We start from the raw sequence: 27,184 nt of genomic DNA on the forward strand, positions 1-27,184 counted from the left end.
GCTTGCACACTGGAAGACCAATTATTGCTAATGGCGGGTATTTGTACGAAACGTAGGTACTACAAGCTATCGTTTGCAAATTAGCCACATTAGTGTGAAACGGAGGGTTGTAAACTAATAGTTGCTGTGTCGAAGTGTTTTTGAGGATTACCAACACCAAGTATCTGAACAAGTGGACCGGAGGACACTGACTGTTCATCATGTGGGGCTCTCCATTAAGTAGTGACACAAACTGAGACGGAGCAGGAAGACGGGCAGCGTGCGTCTGAGTCGACCGAAGGCTCAGTAGCGATGTTAGCTCGACCAACCGCCTGTCTCCGAAACTACTGCACAAATGTTAGCTAAACTTGAAGCCAGGGCACAGGTGTAGCTAGTAACGTTACAGAAAGTCGGAGCTAATTCACTCGACCGCTAGTTTCTGTGCCAGTGAGTGAAGCCGCAGCTTGACGAAGTGAAAATGACTTCGTTCACAGTGTTACTGTTGCTATTATTAATACCCGTTACTCAGGTTAACGGGACGTCCAAGCTGAATATCCCCAAAGTGTTGCTGCCACATGCCAGAAGTACTAGAATTAACTTCACGTTGGAAACTACTGAAGGTTGCTACAGATGGTGAGTGAAACAAATAATAATAAAAAAAAACCCCACATAGATCAAAGTCTTTGTGAAGGAGTGTCATGTTGCATGGGACATGTCGGGCCACATGGCCGATACTGTATCCACTGTATCTCATGCAAAGGTGAGGTAATCATTTAAGAGCTCGGCCTCTGATCATAACTGCTGCAAGATAAGTACTGTCATTCCTGCTATAATTAACCCCACATAGACCCCTTTTTCTGTTTCTGTTTTACCTGTTTGTAAATAATTAAATAAATCAATAATTATTAGAATCAAAGCTACTCCACATACTCCCCCTAGCATCAGAGACTATTTCTTGATTTGTTTAATTCTTTTTATTCTAATCTAATAACAAAATACTTTCTGCTCTTGTAAATAGTACTGAAATATGTTCCAAATATTCCTCATTTTCTAGTTCTTCCAGTTTGCATAAGTATAATAAATCCAAATCTGACTAATAAGCCTATTTCTTGTATGGACAGCTAATTTAAAGTCAGGAAATGTTGTCCTCCTCTCCGGTTATCTTTCTATGATTAACACTGATATGCATGACATGTTTGGTTTTTTTTTTTTTTTCTGGTCCTTTTCTTAAAGGTCATCCACTAGACCAGAGGTAGCAAGCATCCAGGCTGTGGATGAAGAGCCTGGCAAAGGCTGCTCCAGGAGAGCTGTTCTCCAAGCTCTCTCCACTCAGCCCTCCAGACTAACCAGCATCATTCTGGCTGAAGATGTTGGTAAATACAGTGATGCTATAGTAGTAAACAAATATTTAACACAAGTAGCTCATTTAAGAATGTTTAGCAGCTGAGTGCATTTGTGCAGTATTTAATTTTGCTAAGTCATTATCTCTGATATGTTGGCAAATACCACCAAATTAGAAAATACATAACAAATATAGGTGTACATATATATATGCAGTGTACAATATAGTACACCGATGTGAATAGAGGTGTACAACTACAACATCAATATAAGAATAGGTTTAGGCTATGCAGTATGCACATGATTTGACAGACTAAAATCTATAAACAACAACAAATCTTTCAGATGGGGCAGGGCTACCCTGTGGTCTAGACAGCACAAGTTGTCAGTCGTGGGGGTGTGGAGGCTGAACTACCAAAACTTGATGTGCTGAGGGTAGATAAGTGAACTTGTTCTGGCAGCCTAGCAATCTTATGATGGGTATAAGCTGGGGGAAGTGGCTCATTTTCACATGGGCCTCAGTATTAATAAAATATACACAATACAAGATACTTTATCATAACCTTACGAGGTGATGATCACCAGTTGTTGTGGTTTATTTTTTACGACTACACTTTCGACTACAGTTGCCAGCACCTCTTAGGGCTTTTTTGTATGCAGCACCAGATTCACTGAGCAGTTTTAAGGTCACATTATTGCTGTATAATACAAACCTTATTTTTAATATGAACTATGTATCATCAACTTAAAATAATTTTCTATTGCATTATATAAAAGCATGTTTCCAGTCTCCACTGACTCTTTATCAAATACAAGGAACCTCGGACATGTGTGCGATAGACTAAATTGTTGGTGTGGTTTCCACCAGAGGATCAACAGCCATAGACTTAAATCCATTTTTTGAAATGATGTACCCATATTGCTGCCACCAAACAAAAACATCAAAAGCATTACCTCAATGTACCAAATCATTATATGCAACTTGAAACAACATAATACAAACAACCAGGAGTTAGCTGTATAAAACCCACAAATACAATTAGTACATGCATGCAAACCTTGGCAGACTTGTGTAAATTACTAGTAAATAGTCATTTGAACAGGGTAAGCCCCATCAAAAGATAGAGTAAGGCTAGATAAACCTTCTCATATTCTTACAATAGCATTATTCTGGGACTTCAACACAGTACACCTGGATGAGTTAGATGTATGTGTGTTTTTGGGAATATTAGCATAAAGATTAACTAAGAAAACATAACCAAGAATTTGTAAAGGCTATTAATAGTTGTATAACCACCTTTTTGAATAATGCACTCCAGGGCAACTTTAACTTCCACTGTGACTCCAATAAGAAACATATAGTAGAATTATTTCATTTCTGACAGCTTTAACAAAAATTGAAGAAAGTAGAATTCACGACAGAGCTTCTGCATTGGATTGCATTAGATTGCACAGGTGTACCTGATAAAGTAGCTAGTGTGCAAGTGCTCTTTTTGCTCTATAGTAGCAAATCTAATGGATAGGATAATAAAAATTGTAATTCTGTTGCAAGACACATTCTTCTTCTTCTTCTTCTGCTTTTGCGAAATGTCCTGTCATATGTTTCCTGTGCCACTGTTAGTGCTCCTGGTCTTTCATGGGTGATTGACAATATTTTCATTTTTGGTTTATCTGATGTTGAATGAAGTTTAACTTTATCTGGCTGTTTAGCAAAACATTATCTGACATAATCTGCCACTTGTCCAACTGTTCACATACAGCTGATGAAAGAAGTTAGAACATTTGACTTGATTGATAACTGTAGCACATTCAGGGGCAGAGGAAGCAATTGGTTTCTATTTCCACCTGCTCGTAATACAGTGTTTTAGTGAAGATACTGATTTTTGCCTCAACAAGCATTACTGTTCTTTCTTTTTAAATAGTGCATTATTGAAGTAGTCTATAGTATTAATGCTGTTTTTTCTTTGTTTCCATTACAGTTACAGGACAGGTGCTGCGATGTGATGCTATTGTTGACATCATCAATGACATTCAGATAGTGTCGACCACCAAAGAGCTTCATCTTGAGGACTCACCACTGGAGCTCAAAATTCATGCACTGGACTCTGAAGGTGTCATATACCGTTTTTTCACTGAATTATCATTATAGACTGCTGCTGCTGTTGATAATTTACTATCCCCTTAAGGATATTATTATAGTTTACATCAATATGTTATTCTGTTTTCCTGTTGTAAGTAGTCTGCATTTTGTTTATTTGCTATTCTGAAGACTTCTCAGAGTAATAACTGAGCTGGCTCGAAGCAACTTTTTCTTTCCCCTCAAGCTACAACTGTGAGGCTGCTGTGTTTGTTCTGTTTGACTTGTTCCATTTACGACAGACACACTTAGTTTAATGAGCTGTAGCTACAGCCTGATTCTTTCTGATGATGGCTCCAGGGCCCGGTGTTTTGTTTTTGTTTGCTTTGGCCTAAAAGTGCATTTTTAGATTCCTCACTTGGAATGCATTGCAAAAGACCGTCATGTATTCTGTAATGAAGTGTCTATTGGTTTTTTGACTAATTCGACTGCCAGGAGCTTTCACACAGTTGTGCTCTTCATCCATTTTACACTCAAGCAAACACCAGTGATCTAAGCCTTATACGTTGGCTATGTAAATAGCGTGTTCTTTATCTAGTGTAACATATCCGTGTTTAATCTTAGCGATAAGCTTTGTAGTTTAAAGACATGGCAAGCCTAACTTTTTTTTCTTTCTTCTTTTTATCATAGGAAACACTTTCAGCACCCTTGCAGGTCTAGTGTTTGACTGGACATTAGTGAAAGATGTAGATGTGAATGGATTCTCTGACTCTTATAATTCATTACGGTAAGCTTCTCTGTGTTAATATTCCACTCAAACTTTACTCAGCAGTCTGAGTATGATATGATGGCAAACCAAAATTAGACTTTTTATTTAGCATATGTACAATATGTTAACCAAACCATAACAACCTATTCTTTTGCCAGAGAAGGGAGATGTTAATAGTTTTTTTTCTTCCTTAACTCTTTGACAAAGAGGGGCCATAATGGGTTGAGTGTCTCATCTGTGTCTTTCGTCTCCTCAAGGGTACTTAAATTCTCTGAGTCCACATATACACCCCCTGGATACATATCTGAAATGGAACGTGTTGGGAAGCAGGGTGATATTATTTTGGTGTCAGGACTGAAAACGGGACATGCAAAGCTGAAAGCCAAAATACAGGAGTCACTGTATAAGGTAAGTTGTTCAGTGGAACAGAAGATGCTTTTTTTGGTTAGTAACACTGAATATTTCACTTTCATGTTAGTCAGCTCAGGTCACTCAGGTCTATTTTTATTTTAAAAATTAAAAAATAAACTTTTTAGATGTCAGCAGACATCTAAAAATAGCAACAGATTGATTTGTAATAGTAATGACTCTTTATTGCCTGCCTGCATATGTAATGTCACATTAGAAGAGACAGTTAAGTTGTATTTCTGTCTTTTCAAAGAATTTATGGTCTGCATTTCTTTTCAAGCTAATCTTAATCTGGTGTCAGAAGAAGAAAGAAAAGTTCAATAGTAATACATTGCTCAAACCCTTAAATCACACATTGGATCTCGATAGATTACATATTAAAGTTAAAAATCTTTGCTAATGTACATTGTAGAATTTGTTCAGACCAAAATGACAGATTTTCAATGTCTGGAAACCAAAACAATCAACCCATTTTATTTAAAACCACAGTGAAAATCAAAGTGAAAATTTTAAATCACAGGCTCATCCAAGTTGTGTGAATTATTATTATTATTATTATTATTATTATTATTATTATTATTATTATTATTATTATTATTTCTGTATACATATTTGGACATGCTACTGATGAGCCAGCAGACGGTGTCCTTTCCCCTTTCCTGTTGACACTGGATGCACAGATACTAAAGGTTTTCAGTTGAACTCAGGTCAAGAGAGCGTCTGGGTCAGTCAGTGGCATCAATGCCTTTCTCAACCAACAAATGCTTACACAACCATAGCCACATGATGCCTACGAGGAACCAGGACCCATCGCACCAACATAAGATCTGACAATTGTTTTGAGGATTTCATCCTGTGCCTCATAAGAGTAAGGGTGTTAATAATTACATGGAGGTCTGAGCCAAAGATCCAACACCTCCCCAGACAATCACTGACCCACCATTAAACTGGTAATGCCTGATGATGTTACAGGAAACATGATTCTACTGTGGTGTCTCCAGACTCTTTCGCGTCTGTCACATGCTCCGTGTGAACTTGCTCTTCTCTGTGACCAGAACAGGGTGCCAATAATAGACATGCCAGTTCTGATGAGCCACACAGTGCAGAGCTGGCAATGAGCACAAGTTGTACAGAAGACCTCAGGCCCTCATGGCATCTGTTTCTGACAGTTTGGTCAAGAAATATTTACATTTACATTAAGTCATTTGCAAATGCTATTATCCAAAGTGTCTTACAAGTGAGGTTAAAGGCAAGCAAAATATCTAAGCCAAAGAGGAAAAACATCAAAGTTTTCTAGGAAGAACTTTCTGATTCATGAGGTGTGCAAGATCATTATTATTTTTTAAATGGTTAAGTGCAGATATGCACAGCAGCAGCCTGTTTGAGGTCATTTTGTAGGGATCCTCCTGTTCCACCATGCACAAACAAGGAGATACTGATAATGCTGCTGGGTTGTTAAGGTGCTGCCCAGCTCTGCTGCTAATGGCCAGTGTCCTGGTATCTCATCCATGCTATTGAGATTGTACTGGAAGAATAATTGGACTACCTGTGCATCCTGATTGGGCTACAGGTACTGCCTCATACTATCCCTAGAAAAAACAAAACTTGAGAAGAATGGAGTCAGGTATGGATAAGGGGAGAACATTTGTCTGTGGCCGTCATGTAAAAACTTTATTTTTGGGGTTATCTTGCGTTTGCCTCTCCAGTTCACCTGTTGCCACTTTCATTTGCACCAAAGCAGCTGAAACTGATTATTCACAGTCATTTGTGCTTCAATGATGTTTTTGTGTTCTTAAGTGTCTTTATTTTTTGGAGCAGTGTATATAACATGTTATCATATAAGATAACAACCACATGCAGTTAAAATTTATTGGGTTCATCTGGATGTTTCCTTTTGAACACCAAAGCCATTTTATTCTGGTTTGTTAAGGCGGGAAGCTTAAACTGTGTTGTTTTGTAACCATGGTGTCTTCTCTAACCACAGGATGTGGGTGCAGCAGAGGTGAGACTGCTGATTTTAGAGAACATCCTGCTGAGTCCTGCACATGATGTCTACTTGTTGGCGGGAACGTCCATGCGATACAAAGTCCTGAAGATAAGACAGGGCACGATTACAGGTACTGGAGGCCTGTGAAGTGACATGGAAGGTCCATCATTTAACTCTGAAGCTTTAATGTTCAGGGTTTTTTAATTTTAAAGTTTTTTTTTTTTTTGGTTTTGTTTTGTTCCCCCTGTGTTTTGACTACTGTGACCACATGAGTTGTACAACTGTGTTATTTTTTTTTCCACCTTCAACTTTCTTACCTAAATACTGTACATTAAAATAAATTGTTTGTGTGTTGTTTGTCCAGAGCTCTCTATGCCTTGTGATCAGTATGAGCTCCACCTTCAGAACAGCGTAGTTGGCCCTAATGGAAAACCAGATGTTGCTGTAGCCAGTCTGGATCAAAGCTCATCCACAGTTACAGCAGTTCAACTGGGACACATCAACGTGGTCCTAGATTATAAGAGTATCCTTCTGACGAATCAAATTTGCACTTTATAGTCCCTAATTTCATAGTGTTGTGTTTTGCTTTGATGGCTCAAACCTAATATAATACATAGTAAAATGTGTAACAATTAAAATAATTTTGAGCTGTCATTATTAAAGGGTGTGCTTGACCTTGTTTTCCTTAGTAGCAACTATTTAGGCCTTCGGATGCAAGGAGTCTCTCACCTACCCAACAGCACTCTGTATGTGGTTGAACCAGCCTATCTAGGTATGTTTTCTTGGTGAGATTTAAAAACTTAATGAACCAAAAGTATTAATAGACCTGACTTACCGCTACTTCTCTACGTTTAGGTTTTAAAATCCATCCAGGAGACAGCTGGGTTCTTGAAACGGGCAGAGTGTATGATATTCTCATTGAAGTATTTGATAAATCTGGCAACAAAATTTACCTCTCTGATGTAAGTACACTTACTTCAATTGTTTATTTGTAACCAACATTGTGTTTGTTCTAGCTGTTGATGAATGCAGTAGTAAAATTCAAGTAACAGAAAACATGTGCCATAGTTAAGTAAGCTCTCGAATCAGTTTTTCTTTTGCACTTTTTTTACAGATATTTTTCATTTGGTCAGTTTATATGCTTAGTTTTATTTGTAGCCTTGGTTTGACAGCAGGTGTGCAGTCCTGTGGTTTTCCAAAGGAAACCTAAGGTTCTCAGGAGACACATCTGAGATGTTAACTTATGTTAATATTGCAAATGTTATTTTATTGACTTTAGACATAAATACCTAATTACAACCTTTGTGATTGTCATTTTACTGAGGAAGAGTTGTTTTATGGTGGACTCACACCACCACATTTCAACACATTACATGGCATGGAAATGCATATCTGACTTACAGTTTTTGGAATTATAAACGGTATAAGTATATCAAAATATGTTGAATTTAGGAAGGTGTTCTTAATTGTAAGAGGTTGTTTCAAGATTTGAAACCAGAGTTTTAGTGAAGCAAAAGTGTTAGTTTGAAAATGTGAATGTGTTTTATTTTGATTTTGCAGAATGTGCGTATTGGCACAGTTTTCCCTGTGGAGTACTTTGACGTCCTGGAGTCCTCTCTGAATGGGTCATATCACCGTGTCAAAGCACTTAAAGATGGCCTTACGCTCATTGATGCTACTCTCAAAGCTGTTGTGCATGAAGTAAGTCTAATTATGTCTTTCACCCATCAGTCTGTATTTCATTTGAAGCATCATTATTGCAGTAACTTTCTACCCTTTTCTTCTAGCCCAGCAGAGAGAGTTTAATCATTTCCTGTGCCCTCTGTTCTGTTTCAGAGTGGAAGGGTCCATGCACTCGCCAACCCAGTCCACAATGAACAGGATGTGGAAATCTTTAATCCTATAGTTCTTAGTCCCAGTATTCTCACATTTCCATGGCAGCCCAAAGTTGGAGCTTATCAGTACACAATAAAGGTAATTGTGCCTTTTCAGAGGTATGAAAAACATGTTTTTGAGTGTCTGTGAATCTGTCATAGGCCAGAAATGAGCATATGATTGTTTTTTAGAAATTACTCTCATTCATACCAGTGTTTATGATTCTACCACTTACTCTGAATGTGCGATCAAAAATGAGAGGTATCATTCTGATGCTCATAATCATTCTTATTCTCTTGTGCTTGTGACAGGCAACAGGAGGTAGTGGAAATTTTAGCTGGTCTTCCTCCAATACAGCTGTTGCCACGGTGACTGTGAAAGGAGTGATGACAACAGTCAGTGACATTGGCGTCAGCGTAGTTTATGCTCATGATCTACGTAACCCATTACACTTTGGCCAAATGAAGGTTAGTTAGTGTGCTCTCTCTCTCTCTGTCTCTCTCTCTCTCACTCTCACTCTCTCTCTCTCTCTCTCACTCACTCTCTCTCTCACTCTCACTCTCTCTCTCTCTCACTCTCACTCTCACTCTCTCACTCTCACTCTCTCCTTCCTTTATTTTTTTCCATAAACTTTGCTGTCTTTAGTCACTTTTTTCCCCAAAGATGGATATGAGTTTATTGTCTTTTTAATTTTTAATAAAAGCATTTAAGTGCATTATTATCAATCATGAAAAACATAAAATTGTGACATAATTCTTATTATTACTCTACATTAATCTGTAACCATAAATGTTCTTATATATCCAGCTAAATTCCAGTCTTAATAGCTTGAATGTCCTTTTTTACTATCGTTCCCCACCCTCAGTTTAATGCTCGTTATTGCCTCTTTGATCCTCTTCTCCCTCAGGTGTATGTTGTTGAGCCTGTGGCCATGGACTTTACTCCTTGCCCAGTAGAGGCCAGAGTGGGCCTTGTCCTGGATCTGCCTCTTAGGATATTTGGCGTGCTGGAGGAGGTGGAAAAAGAACAAGTCATGTTGAGTGACTGTTCCCACTTTGACCTGCAGGTTGAAGAGGAGAACCATGGCGTCTTCCAACTGCTAGATGGTAAGTCTGAGTGATCAGATTGTAGTGCTTCAAATCTTCAACCAAGAACTGGCTCCATATTTTACTGTAATATTTAATCTAATTACTTTATTTGTTGTTGTTTTTCTTCTTCACATGTAAAGTTTATTATCTTAATTGCAGAATTCATTGAAATTACAGTCATTTCCTATAATGTTTCAAAAGCAGTTTCGCATTACAAAAAGGACTGAAAGAATACAAGAATGTTTTAGTGGTTCAATAGTATAGTCCACTCTGGACACAGATTTTTTTTTTGTCATTACACAGCATTTATCTCTCTGAGTTTCCCTGTTATAAGATTTACAGTTTTTCATTTTGGAATCCTGTATTATTAATCAGAATAGTGGGCTGGGACAAATAATAAGACCTCTGTTCTCCTGTATGGTGTATGATCGGAAGACAAATGTGTAAACATTTGTGCTTATTTGTACATTGTGGTACTGCATTGTCTAATGCTTTAGATTTCTCCAACCCTCTTTCTCCTGATCTAGGGAGGCTGTCACCAGGCCAGGACCACTGCAGTGGGGTGAGAGCCAAGGCCCTGGCTCCTGGGTATACCATGCTTACTGTCAGCTACACCCATGGCAACGTCCATCTCAGTACTAAGATCACCATTGCTGCCTACCTTCCTCTCAGAGTGAGTCCAGTGTTTTTTGCCCTTCAAAGACCTTGGACCATATCATTTTGCCCTCCTTTGGGACCCAGTGGGTATTTAAACAATTATGTCCACTAATTATGTTCAACTGCTAATTCTGTTTTAGCCTATGGTTCATTGTTAGTTGTTTATTTAAAAGTCTACCTCACACTGTGAGCAGCAGCAATAATCTTGAACTTTACTTGATGTCTTTGTTGTGATTTATTCTTTCAACATGTCCCAAAACATCAGTTACTGTTTGCTTTCTAAGGACACAAACGTACACATGCATATAGAAATTCTTCAAATTTCTTTACAGAAATATGGTCAGGGAGTGCTAAAAATTTTCTTCTCTTGGGTTTCCCCTGCGTGCTGTGCATTTTAATTATGCATTATACACTTGCTACTCTGATTTGTTTCCTACGCCTGAGCTCCAGTACTACACAGGAAGGAAATTAACTGTTGTGGCAGTTTACTGAATTGAACAACATTATGTATTAAGATGAGGTAATTGGATCTCATGTCATAAAACGTCACATCACTCCTGAGCTGTGTGGTTTTCCAGCAAACTGCATTCAGGTTGTCAGTACAGTAACATGCTGTTTGATGCTCCACTTTTTGGTTTGGTTATGTATTTTTTATCAGTAGATTGAGTAGTGTTCTGCAAAATATTCCAGACATTCTTGTGATGTTTCCTCACTGTTCTGCACTGGCAGCTAAAGGTTGACCCAGTTTTTCCTGCAGTATTACTGAGTAATGCTGTGTATTTCAGCTTAACATTTCCCCAGCTAAGAGCTAGTGTTTGAATAGAATGACCAAGCTGATACAAATAATCTTCTGCTTTCAAAATCCTCCTCCATTGCATTTTGCAGACTTGGTTTCTATAATTATATTTTGGTCCAACAATGCTGATATTTATAAAACCATGCCATACTCAAGTGTTGTATTATAACAGTTTAAACTTGGATATTTCATTATATAATTGTCATTTGACAGGCAATTGATCCTGTATCTGTGGCTGTAGTAACTCTGGGATCATCTAAAGAAATGTTGTTTGAAGGCGGACCGCGACCTTGGATTTTGGAGCCTTCAAAGTTCTTCTGCAACTTGAGGGCTGAGGATGAGGCCAGCGTGAGCCTCACTCTGACTAGTCCCTCATCTCACAATTATAATCAGCACTGGGTCAGAGCATTGTGCAGAGCCCTAGGAGAGCAGGTTGGATCTACTGAAAATATATTATTTTTATTTACTGTTAATGTAATTAACAAAGGGATTGTATGGTTATGTACTGTAACTTTTTTGCTTTTGTTGAGAATGAATGCACATCACATTACCATTGTGTATGCAATATTGCATCTTTCAACTGACTTCTATTCTTTTGTAGGTGTTGGAGGTGATGGTGGGGAATAAGCCCAGTGTAACCAATCCTTATCCTGCTGTGGAACCTGCAGTGGTCAAGTTTGTATGTGCTCCTCCATCTCGCCTAACCCTGGTCCCAGTGTATACCAGCCCACAGCTGGACCTGACCTGCCCGCTGCTGCAGCAGAACAAACAAGTGGTCTGTATTTGGTGTGATATAACAAGGGTCAACAAGCTTTTGTGTTTAGAAATTAACATTTATTTTTTATAATGGTATATATACTTCATTTCATTGCTAATGACATGTGAAATCACTTAAGAAATATCTGTACTGTTTGTTAAATCATTTTAAGCTTCTCATCTAAAAGACACCTGCTAAGTGAAGTGAAGTAACAGTTACCTTAAACAGGCCTTATTTAGGCTAATACAGTAGTATTAAAATGTAGCTTTATCTCATTGTTGTTGATTTAATGTGTGTTATGAATAATTAGAAAATGACTTATTAACATATATTTTTGCAGGTACCCGTTTCAAATTACCATAACCCTGTTTTGGACTTGGCTGCTTTTGATCAACAAGGAAGGAAATTTGACAACTTCAGCTCTCTGAATATTATGTGGGAGTCAACAAAAGTTTCACTGGCCAGCATTGAACCAACTGTGCCCATGGAGTTGCACCAGTTTGAGGATGGCAACAAACAGATGAAACTTCACGGTACTAGAAAACACAACAGCTGTGGTAGATCAGCAACTATCCAATCATCTATGACTAAAACATTTTGTGTGTGTGTGTTTTCTTATTTCTGATAATTAGTACTGACAAAACATTTGGATTGGTCGTTTGTATAATTGTTTGTTGTCTTCTTTTGCAGGACGTCAGAGAATTCTTGTACATCATCAGACAGGCATTGCAGCCATTACAGTGACAGCTTTGGGTTACCAGGCTTCGCATCTAGCATCAGCCAGTGTTCCCAGCCCAGTAAGAAAAAGCTAATGGCTCCATCACAGAGACAAGACAAAATGTGTTTCACTTCCTCTTATAAAGCAGAAGCAGATGGAAAAAAACATTTTTCAAAATACAATATCATTGTTTTGCAAGACGGTAGGTCTTGCAGAAATGTACAGTGCCTGTAAAAAGTATTTACCCCCTTGGATGTTTTATCCTTTTATTGACATTATAAATTATGGTCATGGTCAATAAAAGTTGGCAACTTTGACAAAAAAAAATCCAAAAAATACATCACTTATGTCAAAGTGAAAAAAGGTTTCTAAAAAGTAATGTCAATTCAATAAAAATATGTAAGGTGAAATCAGTGTTTGCATTAATATTCACCCCCTTTAAAATGGGGCAAAGCTAGTAGTCCCACAATTAGTTAAATAGGAATCACCTGAGTGCAGTGAATGCGTCTTAAGGGAAGAGAAACTTGTGTCTGGGAGGTCCAGTCACTGGTTATTCTGTATTCCTGGCTACTGTTACACCACGAAGACAAAAGAACACTTCCAGCAACTCAGATAACACGTCATTGAAAAGCATTAGTCAGGGGATGGATACAAAAATAAATCTCCAAGGCATTGAACATCAGTGAAATCCATCATCAAGAAATGATAGAAAAATGTCACATGTCTAAAACTGCCTAGGCTGTGCACACAAACTGAGTGATTGTGCAAGAAGGAGAATAGTGAGAGAGGCCACTAACACACCAATGACTACTCTGAGGAAGTTACAAGCTTCAGCAAATGAGATGGGAGAGACTGCACATACAACAACTGTTGCCCGGGTTCTTCACCAGTCAAAGCTTTATGAGAGAATGGCAAGGAGAAAGCCACTGTTGAAGAAAACTTATGTTAAATCATGACTTGAGTTCGCCAATAGGCATGTGAAAGACGCCATGGTCCAGTGGAAGAGGGTGAGGGTCTGATGAGACCAAAATGGTTCTTTTTGTCCCTCAGACGAGACGCTATGTTTGGCGCACACCAAACACTGCACATCACCACAAACCACTTTGAAACAGCAGCATCATGCAATGGTAATGCTTCTTGGCAGCTGGCCCTGGAAGGCTAGTTAAGGTGGAGGGTAAGATGAATGCGGCAATATATAGGACAATCCTGGAGGACAATCTTATTCAATCGGCAAGACAACTACGGCTTGGGAGAAGATTTGTTTTTCAGCAAGACAATGACCCAAAGCAAACAGCGAAAGCTAAATAGAAATGGTTTAGCGACAACAAGGTGAATGTTCTGGAGTGGCCGTGTCAAAGCCCAGACTTCAACCCAATAGAGAATTTGTGGATAGACATGAAAAAGGCTGTTTCCCAATCCCCACTCAACCCGACGGAGCTTGAGCAAAGAAAAATGGCATAAAATTCCAGTGTCCAGATGTGAAAGCCCAATTGATACCTATTCACACAGACTCCATGCTGTGATTGCAGCCAAATGTGCATCTACTAAATACTGACCTGAAGGGGGTGAATATTAATGCAGGGGTTGAAAACCTTTTATAGTCACTGTATGTGCCTGAATGAAACACTTCTATACAAATAAAGGTTGAGTGTTTGTGTGGAAATGTCAGTTTTTGGTTGGTAGTTGGTCTGCAGGTGTAATTTTTATTTATGGTATTTCCTGTAGACTTGTAAATGATTAAGCTTCTTCTGTTATTTTGTTCTGTCCCAGCTTCTGCTTACTTTGCTTTATCTTATCTCCACCCAGTTTCTTCATAGTGAGACATTAGCAGCATACTGTATTGTTCATTGGTATAAAATTTACATATGTAGCCAGAGTATTGAATCTGTTTTTTTCTCTTCTGGTTAGTATGAGCCCTTCACCCCTGTCTCTGCCACTCTGGAGCTCCTGTTGGTTGAAGATGTCAAAGTTTCCCCTCACACAGTCACTATATACAATCACCCAGATGTGCAGGTAAGACACAAATTTATTAGTGCTGTGGTCTCACACGTATCACTTAGCTGTCACTTTACCCAAAAGCTAACAGATTGTCTTTTTTTTTTTCAAGGCTATTATTTTGTACTTTCATAATTGCATACAAAACCATTTAATTTAAATACACTGCTAGGAGTAATTACTGAATGAAGTCGGGTGTTAATTATTATACACAGCGGGGAAAGATAAATTCCTTGCCCTCTTTGCTCAGTGTGCCTACTCTCCTAATCCTGATATAGGAGAAGTATTTGACAGGTGTGGAGGTTAAATAACATCCAGTGACCTGTGGAAGGGGATTTTAAATGTTGAGTGTTCTCAGAGGTCCCCATTGATGTCTCAGGCAAGGCCAGCTGCCTGTTAGACAAACAAGAACAGCAACAGATTTCTAAATGACCTATTACTATTATTTTTCATTTATTATCAACATCTTCACAAGTTGGTAATTATGTTTTTGTCTTGTAGGCAAACCTGGCCCTACGAGAGGGTTCAGGGCACTTTTTTGTCAATACCAGTGTTAAAGGAATAGCCGATGTGGTATTTCAGGAGACCCAAGGAACAGCTCAGGTAAGAGGAAACATCTGGAGTGTGATAGGTTAGCTCTGTGCAATACAGAATTGTGATTTATTCATGATTGTTTTTCTTGGCTGCATGATGGATTAAACTACACCAGTGCACTGAATGTTGAGAGTTGATATTCTGCTGATAAAAATAAAGTTGCTGTTTGTGCCCAGGTTTCTCCTGTCCACCCAGGAGTGGTGAAGGTGATGGTTTATGACCTTTGTCTGGCATTTCCAGCACCTGCCAAAGCCACAGTACACGTTTCTGACATTTTGGAGGTTTATGTGAGAGTTGTTGACAAGGTCAGTTTTCAAGCTCATAATCCTTCATCTTGGAGGGTGCCAGTACTGTTTGACTAGTTGATCCCTTTTATTAGTACCACATTTTACTGGAATTCTGCCCTGCCTGTAAACCAAAATGATAATGATGGCTCTCATTTATCTTGATTACAGGTGGAGATTGGCAAATCTGTGAAAGCTTATGTCAGAGTCTTGGATGATAACAAGAAGCCCTTCCCAGCCAGTTATTTCCATTTCATGAATCTAAAACTCAAGACAGCATCTCCTATAGTGTCGCTTAAGTAAGTCATGTGCAACTAGTTGTTTATTTTAAGGGAGTAAGAACTAGCAAGTCTTAATGTAAGTTTCTGAATGTCTTTCTTTGTAGACCATTAGCAGAGTCTGCAGAAAATGATACAGCTGTTTTCCTGGTGAAAGGTATTACTATTGGCCAGACCACCCTGTCAGCTGTTGTCGTGGATAAAAATGGAAGAAAAATTGCATCTCCACCTCAGCAAATTGAGGTATAATTTTGTGTGAAATTCTGTCATGTTTCTTTGGATTTTGAGTCTAGCACATGTTGTAACTTCTTTTTTACACTTCAAGGTATTTCCACCATTCAAACTCATCCCAAGGAAAGTGACTCTGCTAATCGGAGCAATGATGCAGGTATGTGAAATATTGAAAGTTAAGTTACATCTGCAAACAGCTGGTCTCAGTTCAATGTGCCAGAACTGTTCATGTGACCCAGTTCCAGTTCCTCTAAAAGAACCCACTGCCAGGACTCTTGTAGAAGATGTTAGCCTAATAGCCTAATTGCACATTCAGTTTGCCTTAACCCATGCTCTAATTAGAAAGCAATTGCCTCCTATCCAATAAGCCTTCTAATTGCTGAACATTACTCAGTAACACACGACTGTACCGTACATTATTCTTGTTGGATCTGTTAATTAATTTTTTCCTGTTTGTTTCTTTTTCAAACTCTGTCTCTACTTTTCATACCTGCTGTTTTTTATAGATCACATCTGAGGGAGGCCCTCAGCCTCAGTCCAATATCCTTTTCTCTATTTCCAATGAGGATATAGCTTCTGTTAACGGCATGGGCCATGTCAGAGGTATCGCCATTGGCAATGTCACTGTGACTGGACTGGTCCAAGCTGTTGATGCAGAAACTGGGAAGCTAGTTGTTGTGTCTCAGGTAAATATTGTATGATAGATGATGTGGACGCATGTGTCACTCATTTAGATTTTACAGATGAAAAGTCTATTATGTTGTTTTCTCAGGATCAAGTAGAAGTTGAGGTTGTGTTTTTGACAGCCATTCGAATCAGAGCACCTGTTACGAGAATGAAAACAGGAGCACAGGTATTTTATTTATTTATATAATAGTATAAAACCTGAAACAAAGATCTAAACATTGCTGCTCACAGTAATGCTGCATGCAATGAAATAAAAATGATTCTCTACTCTCTGTGACTGGTATTGTCCCTTTGCAGATGCCTGTATATGTGATGGGTCTGACCAGTAGTCAGACACCCTTCTCCTTTGGCAATGCTCTACCTGGCCTCACCTTCACCTGGTCCACCACTAAAAGAGACATCCTAGATGTTCAATCAAGACACTCGGAGGTACCCTGCATTTAAGTACTGTATATTTGCTCATGCATTTGATATGATATGCAGTTTCTGCCACTGAATCATCCATGTTTTTGGCTCTTGTTGTCCCTAAAGTCTCTTTGTCCTAATTGACTTAAGATGTGCTGTCCCTGTCTTACAGTATGATTAAAAGCCACCATCTGTCTTGCCTCTGCTTCCTTGTCAACCTTTTCCTTTTCCCTGTGTCGTCATCACCATTGCCTTTTTATTTGATTTACTAGTGCTATTTTTGCTGTTCTTATAATGGTTTCTGTCTCCTTCAGGCAAATGTGGAGCTCCAATCTGAGCACAATTTTGGTATGACGGTGACTGGAAAAACTAGAGGGCGGACAGGGCTGAAGGTAGTGCTCAGAGTTACAGACCCCGAGGCTGGGCAGCTAGTAGACAATCTGCAAGAGCTCAGAGATGAGATCCAGATTCAGGTACATCATTGTTGCTACTACTTCTTCATACTGATATACTTGATAAATCAGTGTCTCTGTGTGTCATAAGTACTGTTATTATAAATATTGTACATGCCCCTATAATGGACTACCTTGCTTATCATGACCATATCCCCCCTGTTGCTTCTCCAGAATAGAGAAAGCTGACATTTAAGGCAGCAGAGCATAGATGTTACTGAGCTTTAGAATATCTGTTGAGTTTAACTTGAAGTGATAACACTTCAGATTAGTTCGAGCTGAATGCATCCAGCTTCATACTGCATTAAACTATGACATGTCACTTGTGCCAAAAACATCAAAGAATGATTAAAGCCTTTTAATTGGAGTTTCAACGTTTTCCTTTGATCAAGGTTTATGACAAGCTGCACATGCTTAATCCTGAAGTAGAGGCTGGTGAGTTACTGATGGCTCCAAACTCAGTCCTCAAACTCCAGACTAACAGGTGAGTTACAAATGCCTGCACTTCTAAAAACGTGCTTCAAGACTGTTTAGTGCACAATGCAAAATGACAATTGTAAATCACTCAGAGAAACATATTGTGATTATGTTCTTCTTTGTTGAACAGGGATGGCGTGGGAGCCCTTTCTTACCGTATGCTGGATTTCCCTGACCAAGTAGTTATTGCTCAAGTAAATGATAAGGGCTCTCTCTTCTCTGGCTCTCTTACTGGCATCTCCTCTCTGCTGGTCACCTCCCAAGAGACCTTTGGTGTCAATCAAACTCTCATCCTTGCTGTGAAGGTCAGTTTGAGAACTGCTACATGAAAGATGATTCAAATCTCTGGTTTTAAAACGACACATTCTAGATGTTGGCACTGAAATCCATCCCTGGCCTCCTGCCAAAACCTAAGTTGTGTTTGTCAGTCTGTGTCATATTCCAAATCCATCTCAATGTAGGTTAAACACTAAATCATGATATACAGACTTGTTTAGTTTAATTTAAACATATGACTGTGTGTATTCTGGAGCAAAATGGGAGTGCAATGTGCAGTGTTTTTTTTCCCAATGTGTGCTTTATATAATGGGCGTATTTATGTACTGTACATGTAGCTAATAGATTCTATTTTAATTTTAGTTTTACGGTTGCAACATGGTGTCTATTTACAGTAGGAAACGCAAAAGTGATAAATGACAGGAATCATAAATATTTTTCCATCTTCAGTTTTCCTCCAGATCTACAGTACAAACATTTTTATTTACATAAAATATACTATACATAAATGTTTCAAACATACACTACAATACATGATGTTGTCATAGATGATTATATAGCATGTTTGTAAAAATATCACTGGTACTGTATATGAAATCATATATGTCTATCATACTGAACCATGAGTTGCCTATAATGTTACACTGCTACAAACTAATCCTAAGGGCCTATGTGTATGGCCATTCTGTCAAATGTTAACAGTGGTTCTCACCCTTTAAATGACAGTTTACATTGTCTCTGTGGTTACTGAGTGCAACACTGATCCTTGCTTTCATCTCTCAGGTGGTACCTGTGTCTTATGTGCGCTTCAATACCAGTCCAGTACTCTACACGCAAACCAAAGAGAGTCTGAGAGCCTTTCCTCTGGGAATAGTACTCACCTTCACTGTCCATTTTCATGCTAGCACTGGAGAGGCCATACATAGCTCCAACTCTGAATTGATATTTTCTACAAACAGGTCAGTCACCTTACAATTTATATTTTATTTTGTATCATGTCTCAGTATGTTTTAGTGTGTGTGATTCTATGAGTGAAATGTGAATTCTTTTTTTTGTTAGATTGTTAGATTTTGTGTGGTAACATCTGTACTGTACAGCCAGAGTTGACAAGGTCATGGTAAGGGTTAGTGGCAGGGTGAACATTAGTTCACTGGGCTGTTTTTCTTTTTACAGTATGTGGAGTTGTTTCCATCTGAGTGAGTGAGCTAAATTAATGGGAATGTTGGGCATGGAGGAGCAAAGCTGCACTTCCAATAAGGAACTCCATCTGTCTGCACATTAAATCGATTCTATTACCTTGTTCTCCAGGTGCTGACAGACAATTTTAGAGGAAAGGTATCAAATTCAGAGTAGCAAAGGGCTGATAGTCTTGGGACTTAGAGGTCTGGTCTGTGATTAGATCCTATTGAGTCTCTAAGGACCTAATTGGATTTTACTGATATTGGAGCACTTGGACCGTTTTTGTTCAGAATGGATGTTTTGGAAAAGGAGGCAAAAAGCTAAGGAGGGAAAAATTAAAACAGGATGTTGAACTATTACAGTAAGAAATAAAGCACTAAACTAAATCATGTGAAGTATTATTTCAGAAACTCCTAATAGTGTGTTTAAACAGGTCTAATTGTACTGGCCCAATTTTCAGTTTACAAAGTTCTTTTATAACAATGCCATTTAGGTTCGCAAATTAGTTAATTAAAATGATATGTAGTGCAGTCGATGAATGAGTATCATGGATAAAAGGATTAGAAGGGCAGAACACAAGGGCATGAACTAAGGAGCAAATGGGAATCAATGGTAGGCCATGGGGTGTCACAGTGAGCAGCCAAGCGAGAAATTGGATTAGAGAGAGATGGGCTCTTTCTTGCTTCCACAGTTATATTAATATCGTATTTGTAAGTTATATTTATATGAATGAATCCCCTACTAATTCCAAAAAGAACATAGTTCATCCACAATGTTCTAATTTTCCACTTAACCTGATCCTTATTCACATTACAAAATAAAATTCAGTGCTAGTGGTCGACTCAATGGTCGCCGATTAATCGGGACAGTCTTTAATTAACTGGCAATCAGACCTCGACTCCTCCACATAGAGCAGGTGACGGGGGACTTGGTTTACAACTTACTTGTTTCTATATGTGCGATAAAGGCAAGCAAAAAGCCAGTACAATTGTTTTTCAAAATAGCTGTTAAATAGGCAGACTCTCGGAATAACAAACTCAGATATTACAGAAATCTCACACATTTTAATAGCAGCTCCCTGACACCCGCAATGTATATAAAATTGACTATATGTAATACATCTATCTATAGCATGGCTATTCCTAACAGCAGTAGCACTAGTGAGGTGTTCAGGGACAGTACAGAATTTTGGTCTTTCTTATTTTAGAAACCTTTTTAAATTTGAAATGCACTTGTAAGTTCAGCATTTTTAGCTCTAATCTGTAACGATTAAATTGTTGTATTTTATCAGATGCAAAATCCGTACCAGTTATTAAAAAAATCAACTACTATCCAGCCCATTAAATGATAAAGTGAAACGGAACATTATTTTTTGTTTTTGTTTTGTTTTTACAAATCTTTAGAGTTGATTACTTGTTATGTTAGTTATTATTATATTGATACAGTGATATTAATATTCAAATATGACAAGAAACCTCTACCTCATTTTATTAATTTTTTTGTCCTGCAGAGATGACTTGGTGCAGGTTGGTGCTGGGCCTGGTAACCACACGTTGACAGTGAAGACAGTGAATGTAGGACTCACCCTCCTTGCAGTATGGGACAGTGAAAACGTGGGTGTGGCGGACTACGTTCCACTTCCTGTTGAGCATGCTATTTACCCACATGAAGCCCACAGACTGGTGGTGGGAGATGTGATTTGCTTCACTGCCCAGTTTACCAGTGCAGATGGTGAGAGGTCTACAAGTTATTTTAGTGACACACATTTGTAAAGTAAGAGTGAAGAAAAAAACATCTGGAAGTTAATAAAAATCTTAGCCTTTGCTTTGGCACTCAGTCTTGTCATGGATCATCTTTGTGTCTCACAATATTTGAGATTTTCATATATTTACATTTTGTTTGTACTCAAGTGAGCACATCCTTAAGGTTTTTAGTGCTTCTCCGGACTGGGATGAGCCCTGTATTTGAATATACTGATTTAGTTTGGCACAGTGTCCGTATATGCGTTATTTTTTGTTTGTTTGTTTTTAATGCCTAGAATTGTTTCGTCCCCTTTGCAGATGCTCATGGTACTTGGAGCTCCTCAGCCAATAGTGTTCTTCAGGTGGACCCTAAAAGTGGTGCAGCTGTAGCTAGAGACTCTGGGACAGTTACTGTGTACTACGAAATACCTGGTGTTTTGAAAACCTACAGAGAGGTATGTTAACTGTATGTTGTAGTCACTATGCTAGTTTCACTCACACTGTGTAATTTATTCTTTTCTGCCAGTGCTTCATGATGTATCAATCCATTACCTATATATCATAATCAGGATAAAAGTACAACAGGTGTATAATGTATCTATCATCGCATTTCAGTAGCACATTCTTTCTGTCTAATGTGTGTGTTATTACTGCTTGTAGTTTCTCATAGATGATGGAGGGAACAGGATTAATTGGCTCTTTCTTAAAATGTTACTCTGTCCAGTCATGCATTTCCTGCTCGTGAGCTGCATATAATGTGCAATTTTATTTGAATATTTCCTATTTGCAGAGTGGTAATTAATTAGCTCTGGTCTGGGGTGTTTTTCTTAAACAGAAGGGTGGTCACAAGCACTGTAATCAAAGAGACTGAATGAAGATTAGTTTATCCCTGTTGGAAGAGACATTGGTAGAGGAAGCAGTAATGTTATATTAAACACTTAAATGTGTTTTAATTAGTTTGTTTCACTGACAGACCAATTTGATTGATGTAAACAATTAGTTGCGGATGTAAATTAAAATGTGATTTATTCCAAGCATAAATCTGAATCAGCCTGGGATTTAATTGGTGTTTTCTGTCTGTGTTGTTCTGTAGGTAGTAGTGGAAGCAACTACAAGAACAGCAGCCATGGCTCAGGCTACACCGGTCAGGAACGGAAAAGAGACAAAAGTCCTACTCACTACTAGAGAAAGAGGAACCAACCTTATCGGTACTGAAATGACTGGGTTCTGGTTAAACAGTAATTAAAGAGGGTAGTTCACAGTAGTTCAACATTTTGAAACCTTTAAATGTCACTATAATCTATATATAATGTCACAGATAAAATATGACATCTTGCTACTTTAATCAATCCAAAAACCAAAGTGTAAAACTATAAGTCTAAGTGCACGGTTATTTCTTGACTTTGTGGAGAATCTTTTTACACTTCAGTTTAGTCTTTGATGGAGGTGTTGTTGTACGAGGACTTTACCAGGTTAGCCCTTTCCCTGTTTTTAGTTACTAAGCTAAACTAATCTGACCCATTTGTTGTTGTATCTTTATATTTAATGGACTGATCTTATTGAACATAATTTCACAGAACGTTGAACGTTTGACAACTTAATGTATAAATAATCAAAATGTCATAATTATTAATGGTGTAATTTTTATGTGTGTAATGAAGCAAAAAGATTTAGTCTTATGTCAGTGTGTTTAACCCTGCAGGTACCTGTTCCTCTGCACAGACTGAGGCAGTTTCTCAGCTCCAGCCAGAAACCTCCATCAGCTGTCATCTCAGCTTCACTAGTGATGTTATTGACTTTGCTGCAAATGATGTCTTCAAAACACACATAAGCTTTGACCCCAACATTGGTAAGAATGAATTCTTATCAGACTTAACATAGAGAAGCAGAGAGTCTTATAAAGGGTTATGGTTTCTCACTATTATTATATAATGGTATCTTTAGTATCAGCACAGTAGGTTTTTACTTGTTAAACTACTGTTTCTATTTTAAAAACAGTATTTATCTAACAACTAGATGACTAGATGCCCAGTGTTAGTTAATTGAGGCTTCATAGCTGTCGGTCCTGTTAATATTTAGATCATTACATTTTTAATGACCAAAATCAGATTTTACCTATTTAATAATTATCTTATCTAGGCATGTTGATGTCAGTGTGTTAAAGTGTACACTCTACAGAAGTAGCAGGAAAGCACTGTTTAAAAGTACATAATCAGTCCATGCAATGCCCATGAAATGAATAGATCAGGGGTTATAACAGGTGTTCAGGTGACCTATTAAACTGAGGAAACTCAATGACTCATTGTGTTTGGGGATTGAGACTTAACTCCAGTTGTTCTATCTCTGCGTGTACAAGGCTGTAACAACTCAGCTAAATCCCTCCGAGCTCTGAGCTGAGTGTGTGATTATAAAAGGTTCCTCCCCGACAAATTCAGAAATTAGATCTCAGTGGGAAAATACAGGATGTTGAATTTTCATGTTGTTGTTTGTGTTTTTGAGACCCTGTTCTGGTAAAGATGCACACATTGGTAAATGACCTTGAACCATAATTTCTAACCTCTGTCCATTCTTGCCCCAGGCCTCTACACATGTTTCCTGACCTTGCAGCCAGTTACAGACCAACAGACGCGTGTGCTCAGCATATCCATGACCAACCTACTGGTGAAGGCAGGCCTGAAGGGCAGTGCTTTCTCTGGGGAACAAGTCAGTGCCAGGCTGCCCATAGAGGCAGGTCTCTACTCTGACCAGAATGAGCTGCTACTCTCAAACCTGCATCCTTCAGCTGAGCTCACAATCTATGGCCCCACTGCTTCCCTTTCCAACATGGAGGTCAGACATAATATTGTTTGTAGAAAACATTCTTGATAAATTACAAATTGCTACATCCTATACCTATTGTGACCCTGCTGTGTTTTTTAATATCTTTAGGTGGTGTCGACTTCTCCCAGCATTGCTGTTCATGAGAAGGAGGTACACCATGGCTTTCCCAGCTTCTCAAAGTACATCGTCAGTGCTGTGGACCCTCAGACAGCAGTTTCTGCTTCTATTTCCATTAGCAGCACTTCCTCCGGACAGAGTCTCGTCATCCCAGTCACTTTGATTCATGTGGCTGATTCCATGCAAGGTCAGATATCAAGGTTACTGTGCATCAGGCTACCGAGACACGTTGCTTCAAGTGTGTTTTATGTCTAAGGCCATAGAAAAGGTAACAGTGCTGTCACCTTCCATTCCTAATTCTCACCTCCTTAGTTAGTAACAGACTAACATTACTGTACGTCAGTTTCCTGGTGCAGGGTCAATGGGGGGGAAAAAAAACTTCCATAAGACAATAAGCAAGTATTTCTGTTTAGGTTTTCAGAAGCCAGCCTTCCATTCAGATTTCACCACCACTGCACCAAGCACCATTATCCCTCCATGCAAAAGCTAATATGTTAGCGTCATATGTTCTCTGCTCTTTGAAGAGGTTTTCACAGTCTGATATCTCTGTCACTGTTTCTTCTTAGCAGCTGCTCCTCCGGTTGTTAACATGGACGGGGAACACTCCCTGCACATCTTAATAAACTCCTACCAGATGATGTTCTTTACACTGTTCGCTCTGCTGGCTGGTACAGCTATCATCATCATCGGTGAGTCACTTATTTCTGTACAAATTTTAATGCCTTGGTCAGCGTCTGGTTTGGGTTTTTTCTCAGTTGTTTTGTCATCCTCTCTTTAACAGGATTAGTTTTGTGCATCTGGATAATAATTTTATTTTTTAATTGTTTATTGTAATAATTGTTTTGAATTAAAAATTATTTCCTATAGTGATTACAATTTGAAGTTGAGTTCCCTACACACAAACTTTGTTTAATATAAACCTTTATTTTCGTGGTATTTCCTATAGTTATCCACACAGTGTTCAGTCCCAGGGAACAAGCTTATCCCCCTCCCTTCATCCATAGGACACCACAACCCATCTCAGGTAAGGTAATCACTGTGACACTTACACAGCTGAGTTCACTATGCACCTTACTAATTAAAGACAAGTTGGTTTAACTCTAATATCTGTGATGCCAGTAGGCTGTAAAGCTCCTTTGAGAAATAATTAGAAAAACTAGAAAATGTGTAGGAGAATTAATTTAGAAAATATTACTGGCAGTCAAATTATTGACCCACTTTTTTGGTTCCAATACCAATACCTGGACCAATCTAATTGTTGAATTAATGAACTGTATACCTCACCTTGTGGACAACATAGAAGGCAGTTTATGTGAAAGCAGTTTATTATATAGAAGCTCAAATAAAAAATAAGTTTCTGCACATGCTACATAAGCGGCCGATGCACAACAGAGCAAGCGTCACAAACACATAATTAAAGTGAACTGCTTGGCCCATATGTATCAACCCAAATGTCCAATACCCAGTCTAGCTCTTTAGGCAATATCAGATTGGTGCATCCATATTCACTAATTGTGAATTCGAAGTCCTTTGGATGTAAAATTAAGCAGAACGTTTTTTTGTTTTGGTCCCAAAATCTTCAATTTAACAGGAAGCTGCTACAGTGTTGTCAAAATGTAACCTGTGTTCTGGCTGCAACAGTATATTTGGGAGAGTTACATACATAGCAGCACAAATTGTTCTGTGCTTGTAGTGTGTTGTTGGTTTAAACCAAGTGGTATTCCCTTTGTGTTCTGTGATATTTGTCCGCGTTTTGATCCACTCATTTCCCATCCAGGCACTACTGCTTTACTCCGCTGGAGGTGCTTTATTTACTCAGTGCTATATTTGGCTCTTTTTCAGGAGCCTCACACATGAATTCCTTGAACTGCACAATACCCAGGACTGACCCAAACAGCAGCCCCAGGCCACGTCTCTTTTCTCCAGACTACAGGTCTTGATAAAGCCCTCTGTCTCATCCCTGTACTTCAGAAGCTGAGCACCACAGGCCGTTAATGCATATTGAATGTGCCTCTGTCCCTCAGGATAAAAGCTGTGGGATGTGACTGCAAAATCTCAATGTCTTTGTCTTCATATGGGTACAGATGCTTAAAACTTTTCAGAAGAGTATTGCTAGTTAAGAGCTGTGAGATGATAACAGGGCTATTTTAATTGTGAATGTGCGTGGAAGCAGTTTTGTATATACAGTATATCTTTTGTGGTTTGCGATGGAAATAGATTTTATGCAAGACCACTCTGTTGTGAACTGACAACTTTTTGAAGACATGCTTAAAAACCAAATCACTAGTTGCTTTTGTGTTTGTTTTGACACTTTGACACCATTTTTACATGTAAAACGTAGTAACTCAGGATGAATGGCATTGTTGTAGGATAGAAGGAAAACTTCCACTTGAAAATGTTGCATTTTGTGAAATTTTTCTCCACTGAATCCGTCCTCAATATAAATGGTGAATCCTTCAAATGTGCATAATTCTCACATGGAAAAAGTTTGTAGTTCTGTTTCTGGGCATTTTGGGGGAAAAATCTAACTTCCCAGTTCTTTTCTTTTTTTTGAGCCACAATACATGCAGCTACTGTCTAATTAATTAATGTGAAACAGATAAGAAATGTGAACCATTCATACAGTCGTTATCCCAGTGTTGCCTCATTATGAAAGCGATCAAATATGACCTGGGCTCATTTCTGAAAATAATAATATAAATAATATTTCTTTGTTGTTCTCACCTGCCCACATTTCCAGAAGGAGATTAGTGTAGCACTGTCGAACTGCTGGAACATAAGTGTGACTTTGTTTTAAATGACATATTTTTGTATTTGAAGAAACATTTTGACAAGGCATCATATTTATGTTAGCTAGTGACATTCTGTTTTACTGTAGAGTTTTTATGTGTGCGTGCGCGCGCTCGTGCGATTAAATGGCTTCAGTGCTGTTTTTGTGTTTAAGCTCCATCCACATGCCTTATAATCTGAACAGCTTTCAGGACATTGCAAACATCTGTTTGTTTGCCTGTGTGAATGCGCTCTTGCCTTTGCTAATTAAAGTTTTTACTTTTTATGTTCAGTGTCTGTCTTAACATGATTATTCATCAAAAACATGAATGTATCTTATAAATGAATTCACAAAGTGACATGTAATGGACGAAACACAATGCCACAGTCTGTTTGAGAGAATAGTGACGGTTGAATAGTCGCACA

General features: G+C 38.4%; 1 protein-coding gene across 2 annotated transcripts; it reads left to right on the forward strand.

Annotated features, from left to right (window-relative positions):
• Positions 1 to 27,044, forward strand: nup210 (nucleoporin 210). Of its 2 annotated transcripts, none has more exons than XM_026367824.1 (40): positions 1 to 612; positions 1,213 to 1,352; positions 3,300 to 3,431; positions 4,088 to 4,184; positions 4,424 to 4,574; positions 6,559 to 6,691; positions 6,926 to 7,084; positions 7,265 to 7,333; positions 7,417 to 7,523; positions 8,122 to 8,262; positions 8,398 to 8,535; positions 8,748 to 8,903; positions 9,344 to 9,542; positions 10,052 to 10,197; positions 11,191 to 11,409; positions 11,579 to 11,752; positions 12,075 to 12,267; positions 12,425 to 12,531; positions 14,361 to 14,465; positions 14,949 to 15,050; positions 15,218 to 15,346; positions 15,497 to 15,624; positions 15,711 to 15,846; positions 15,929 to 15,991; positions 16,341 to 16,520; positions 16,607 to 16,687; positions 16,819 to 16,950; positions 17,241 to 17,399; positions 17,771 to 17,862; positions 17,986 to 18,160; positions 18,915 to 19,090; positions 20,821 to 21,041; positions 21,371 to 21,507; positions 22,146 to 22,260; positions 22,755 to 22,901; positions 23,631 to 23,881; positions 23,981 to 24,176; positions 24,556 to 24,678; positions 24,936 to 25,013; positions 25,832 to 27,044. In XM_026367824.1, the coding sequence occupies exons 1-40, from the start codon at positions 458 to 460 to the stop codon at positions 25,927 to 25,929; spliced, it is 5,640 nt and encodes a 1,879-aa protein (XP_026223609.1). In that variant the 5' UTR covers positions 1 to 457; the 3' UTR covers positions 25,930 to 27,044. The 2 variants fall into 2 exon arrangements, with proteins under 2 accessions (XP_026223609.1, XP_026223610.1); XM_026367825.1 differs by having other exon boundaries at positions 24,559 to 24,678.
• Positions 27,045 to 27,184: the final 140 nt, after the last annotated feature.

This window comes from Anabas testudineus, chromosome 7 (genome assembly GCF_900324465.2).
Source record: "Anabas testudineus chromosome 7, fAnaTes1.2, whole genome shotgun sequence".
NCBI classification, from domain to species: Eukaryota; Metazoa; Chordata; class Actinopteri; order Anabantiformes; family Anabantidae; genus Anabas; species Anabas testudineus.

Excerpts from the sequence above, each read along its gene's own strand:
- nup210 (XM_026367824.1), top strand. The coding sequence starts at position 458 with ATGACTTCGTTCACAGTGTTACTGTTGCTATTATTAATACCCGTTACT. Across the intron at positions 10,198-11,190 it reads CTGCCTACCTTCCTCTCAGA|GCAATTGATCCTGTATCTGT; the intron begins GTGAGTCCAGTG and ends GTCATTTGACAG. Across the intron at positions 15,051-15,217 it reads AGACCCAAGGAACAGCTCAG|GTTTCTCCTGTCCACCCAGG; the intron begins GTAAGAGGAAAC and ends GTTTGTGCCCAG.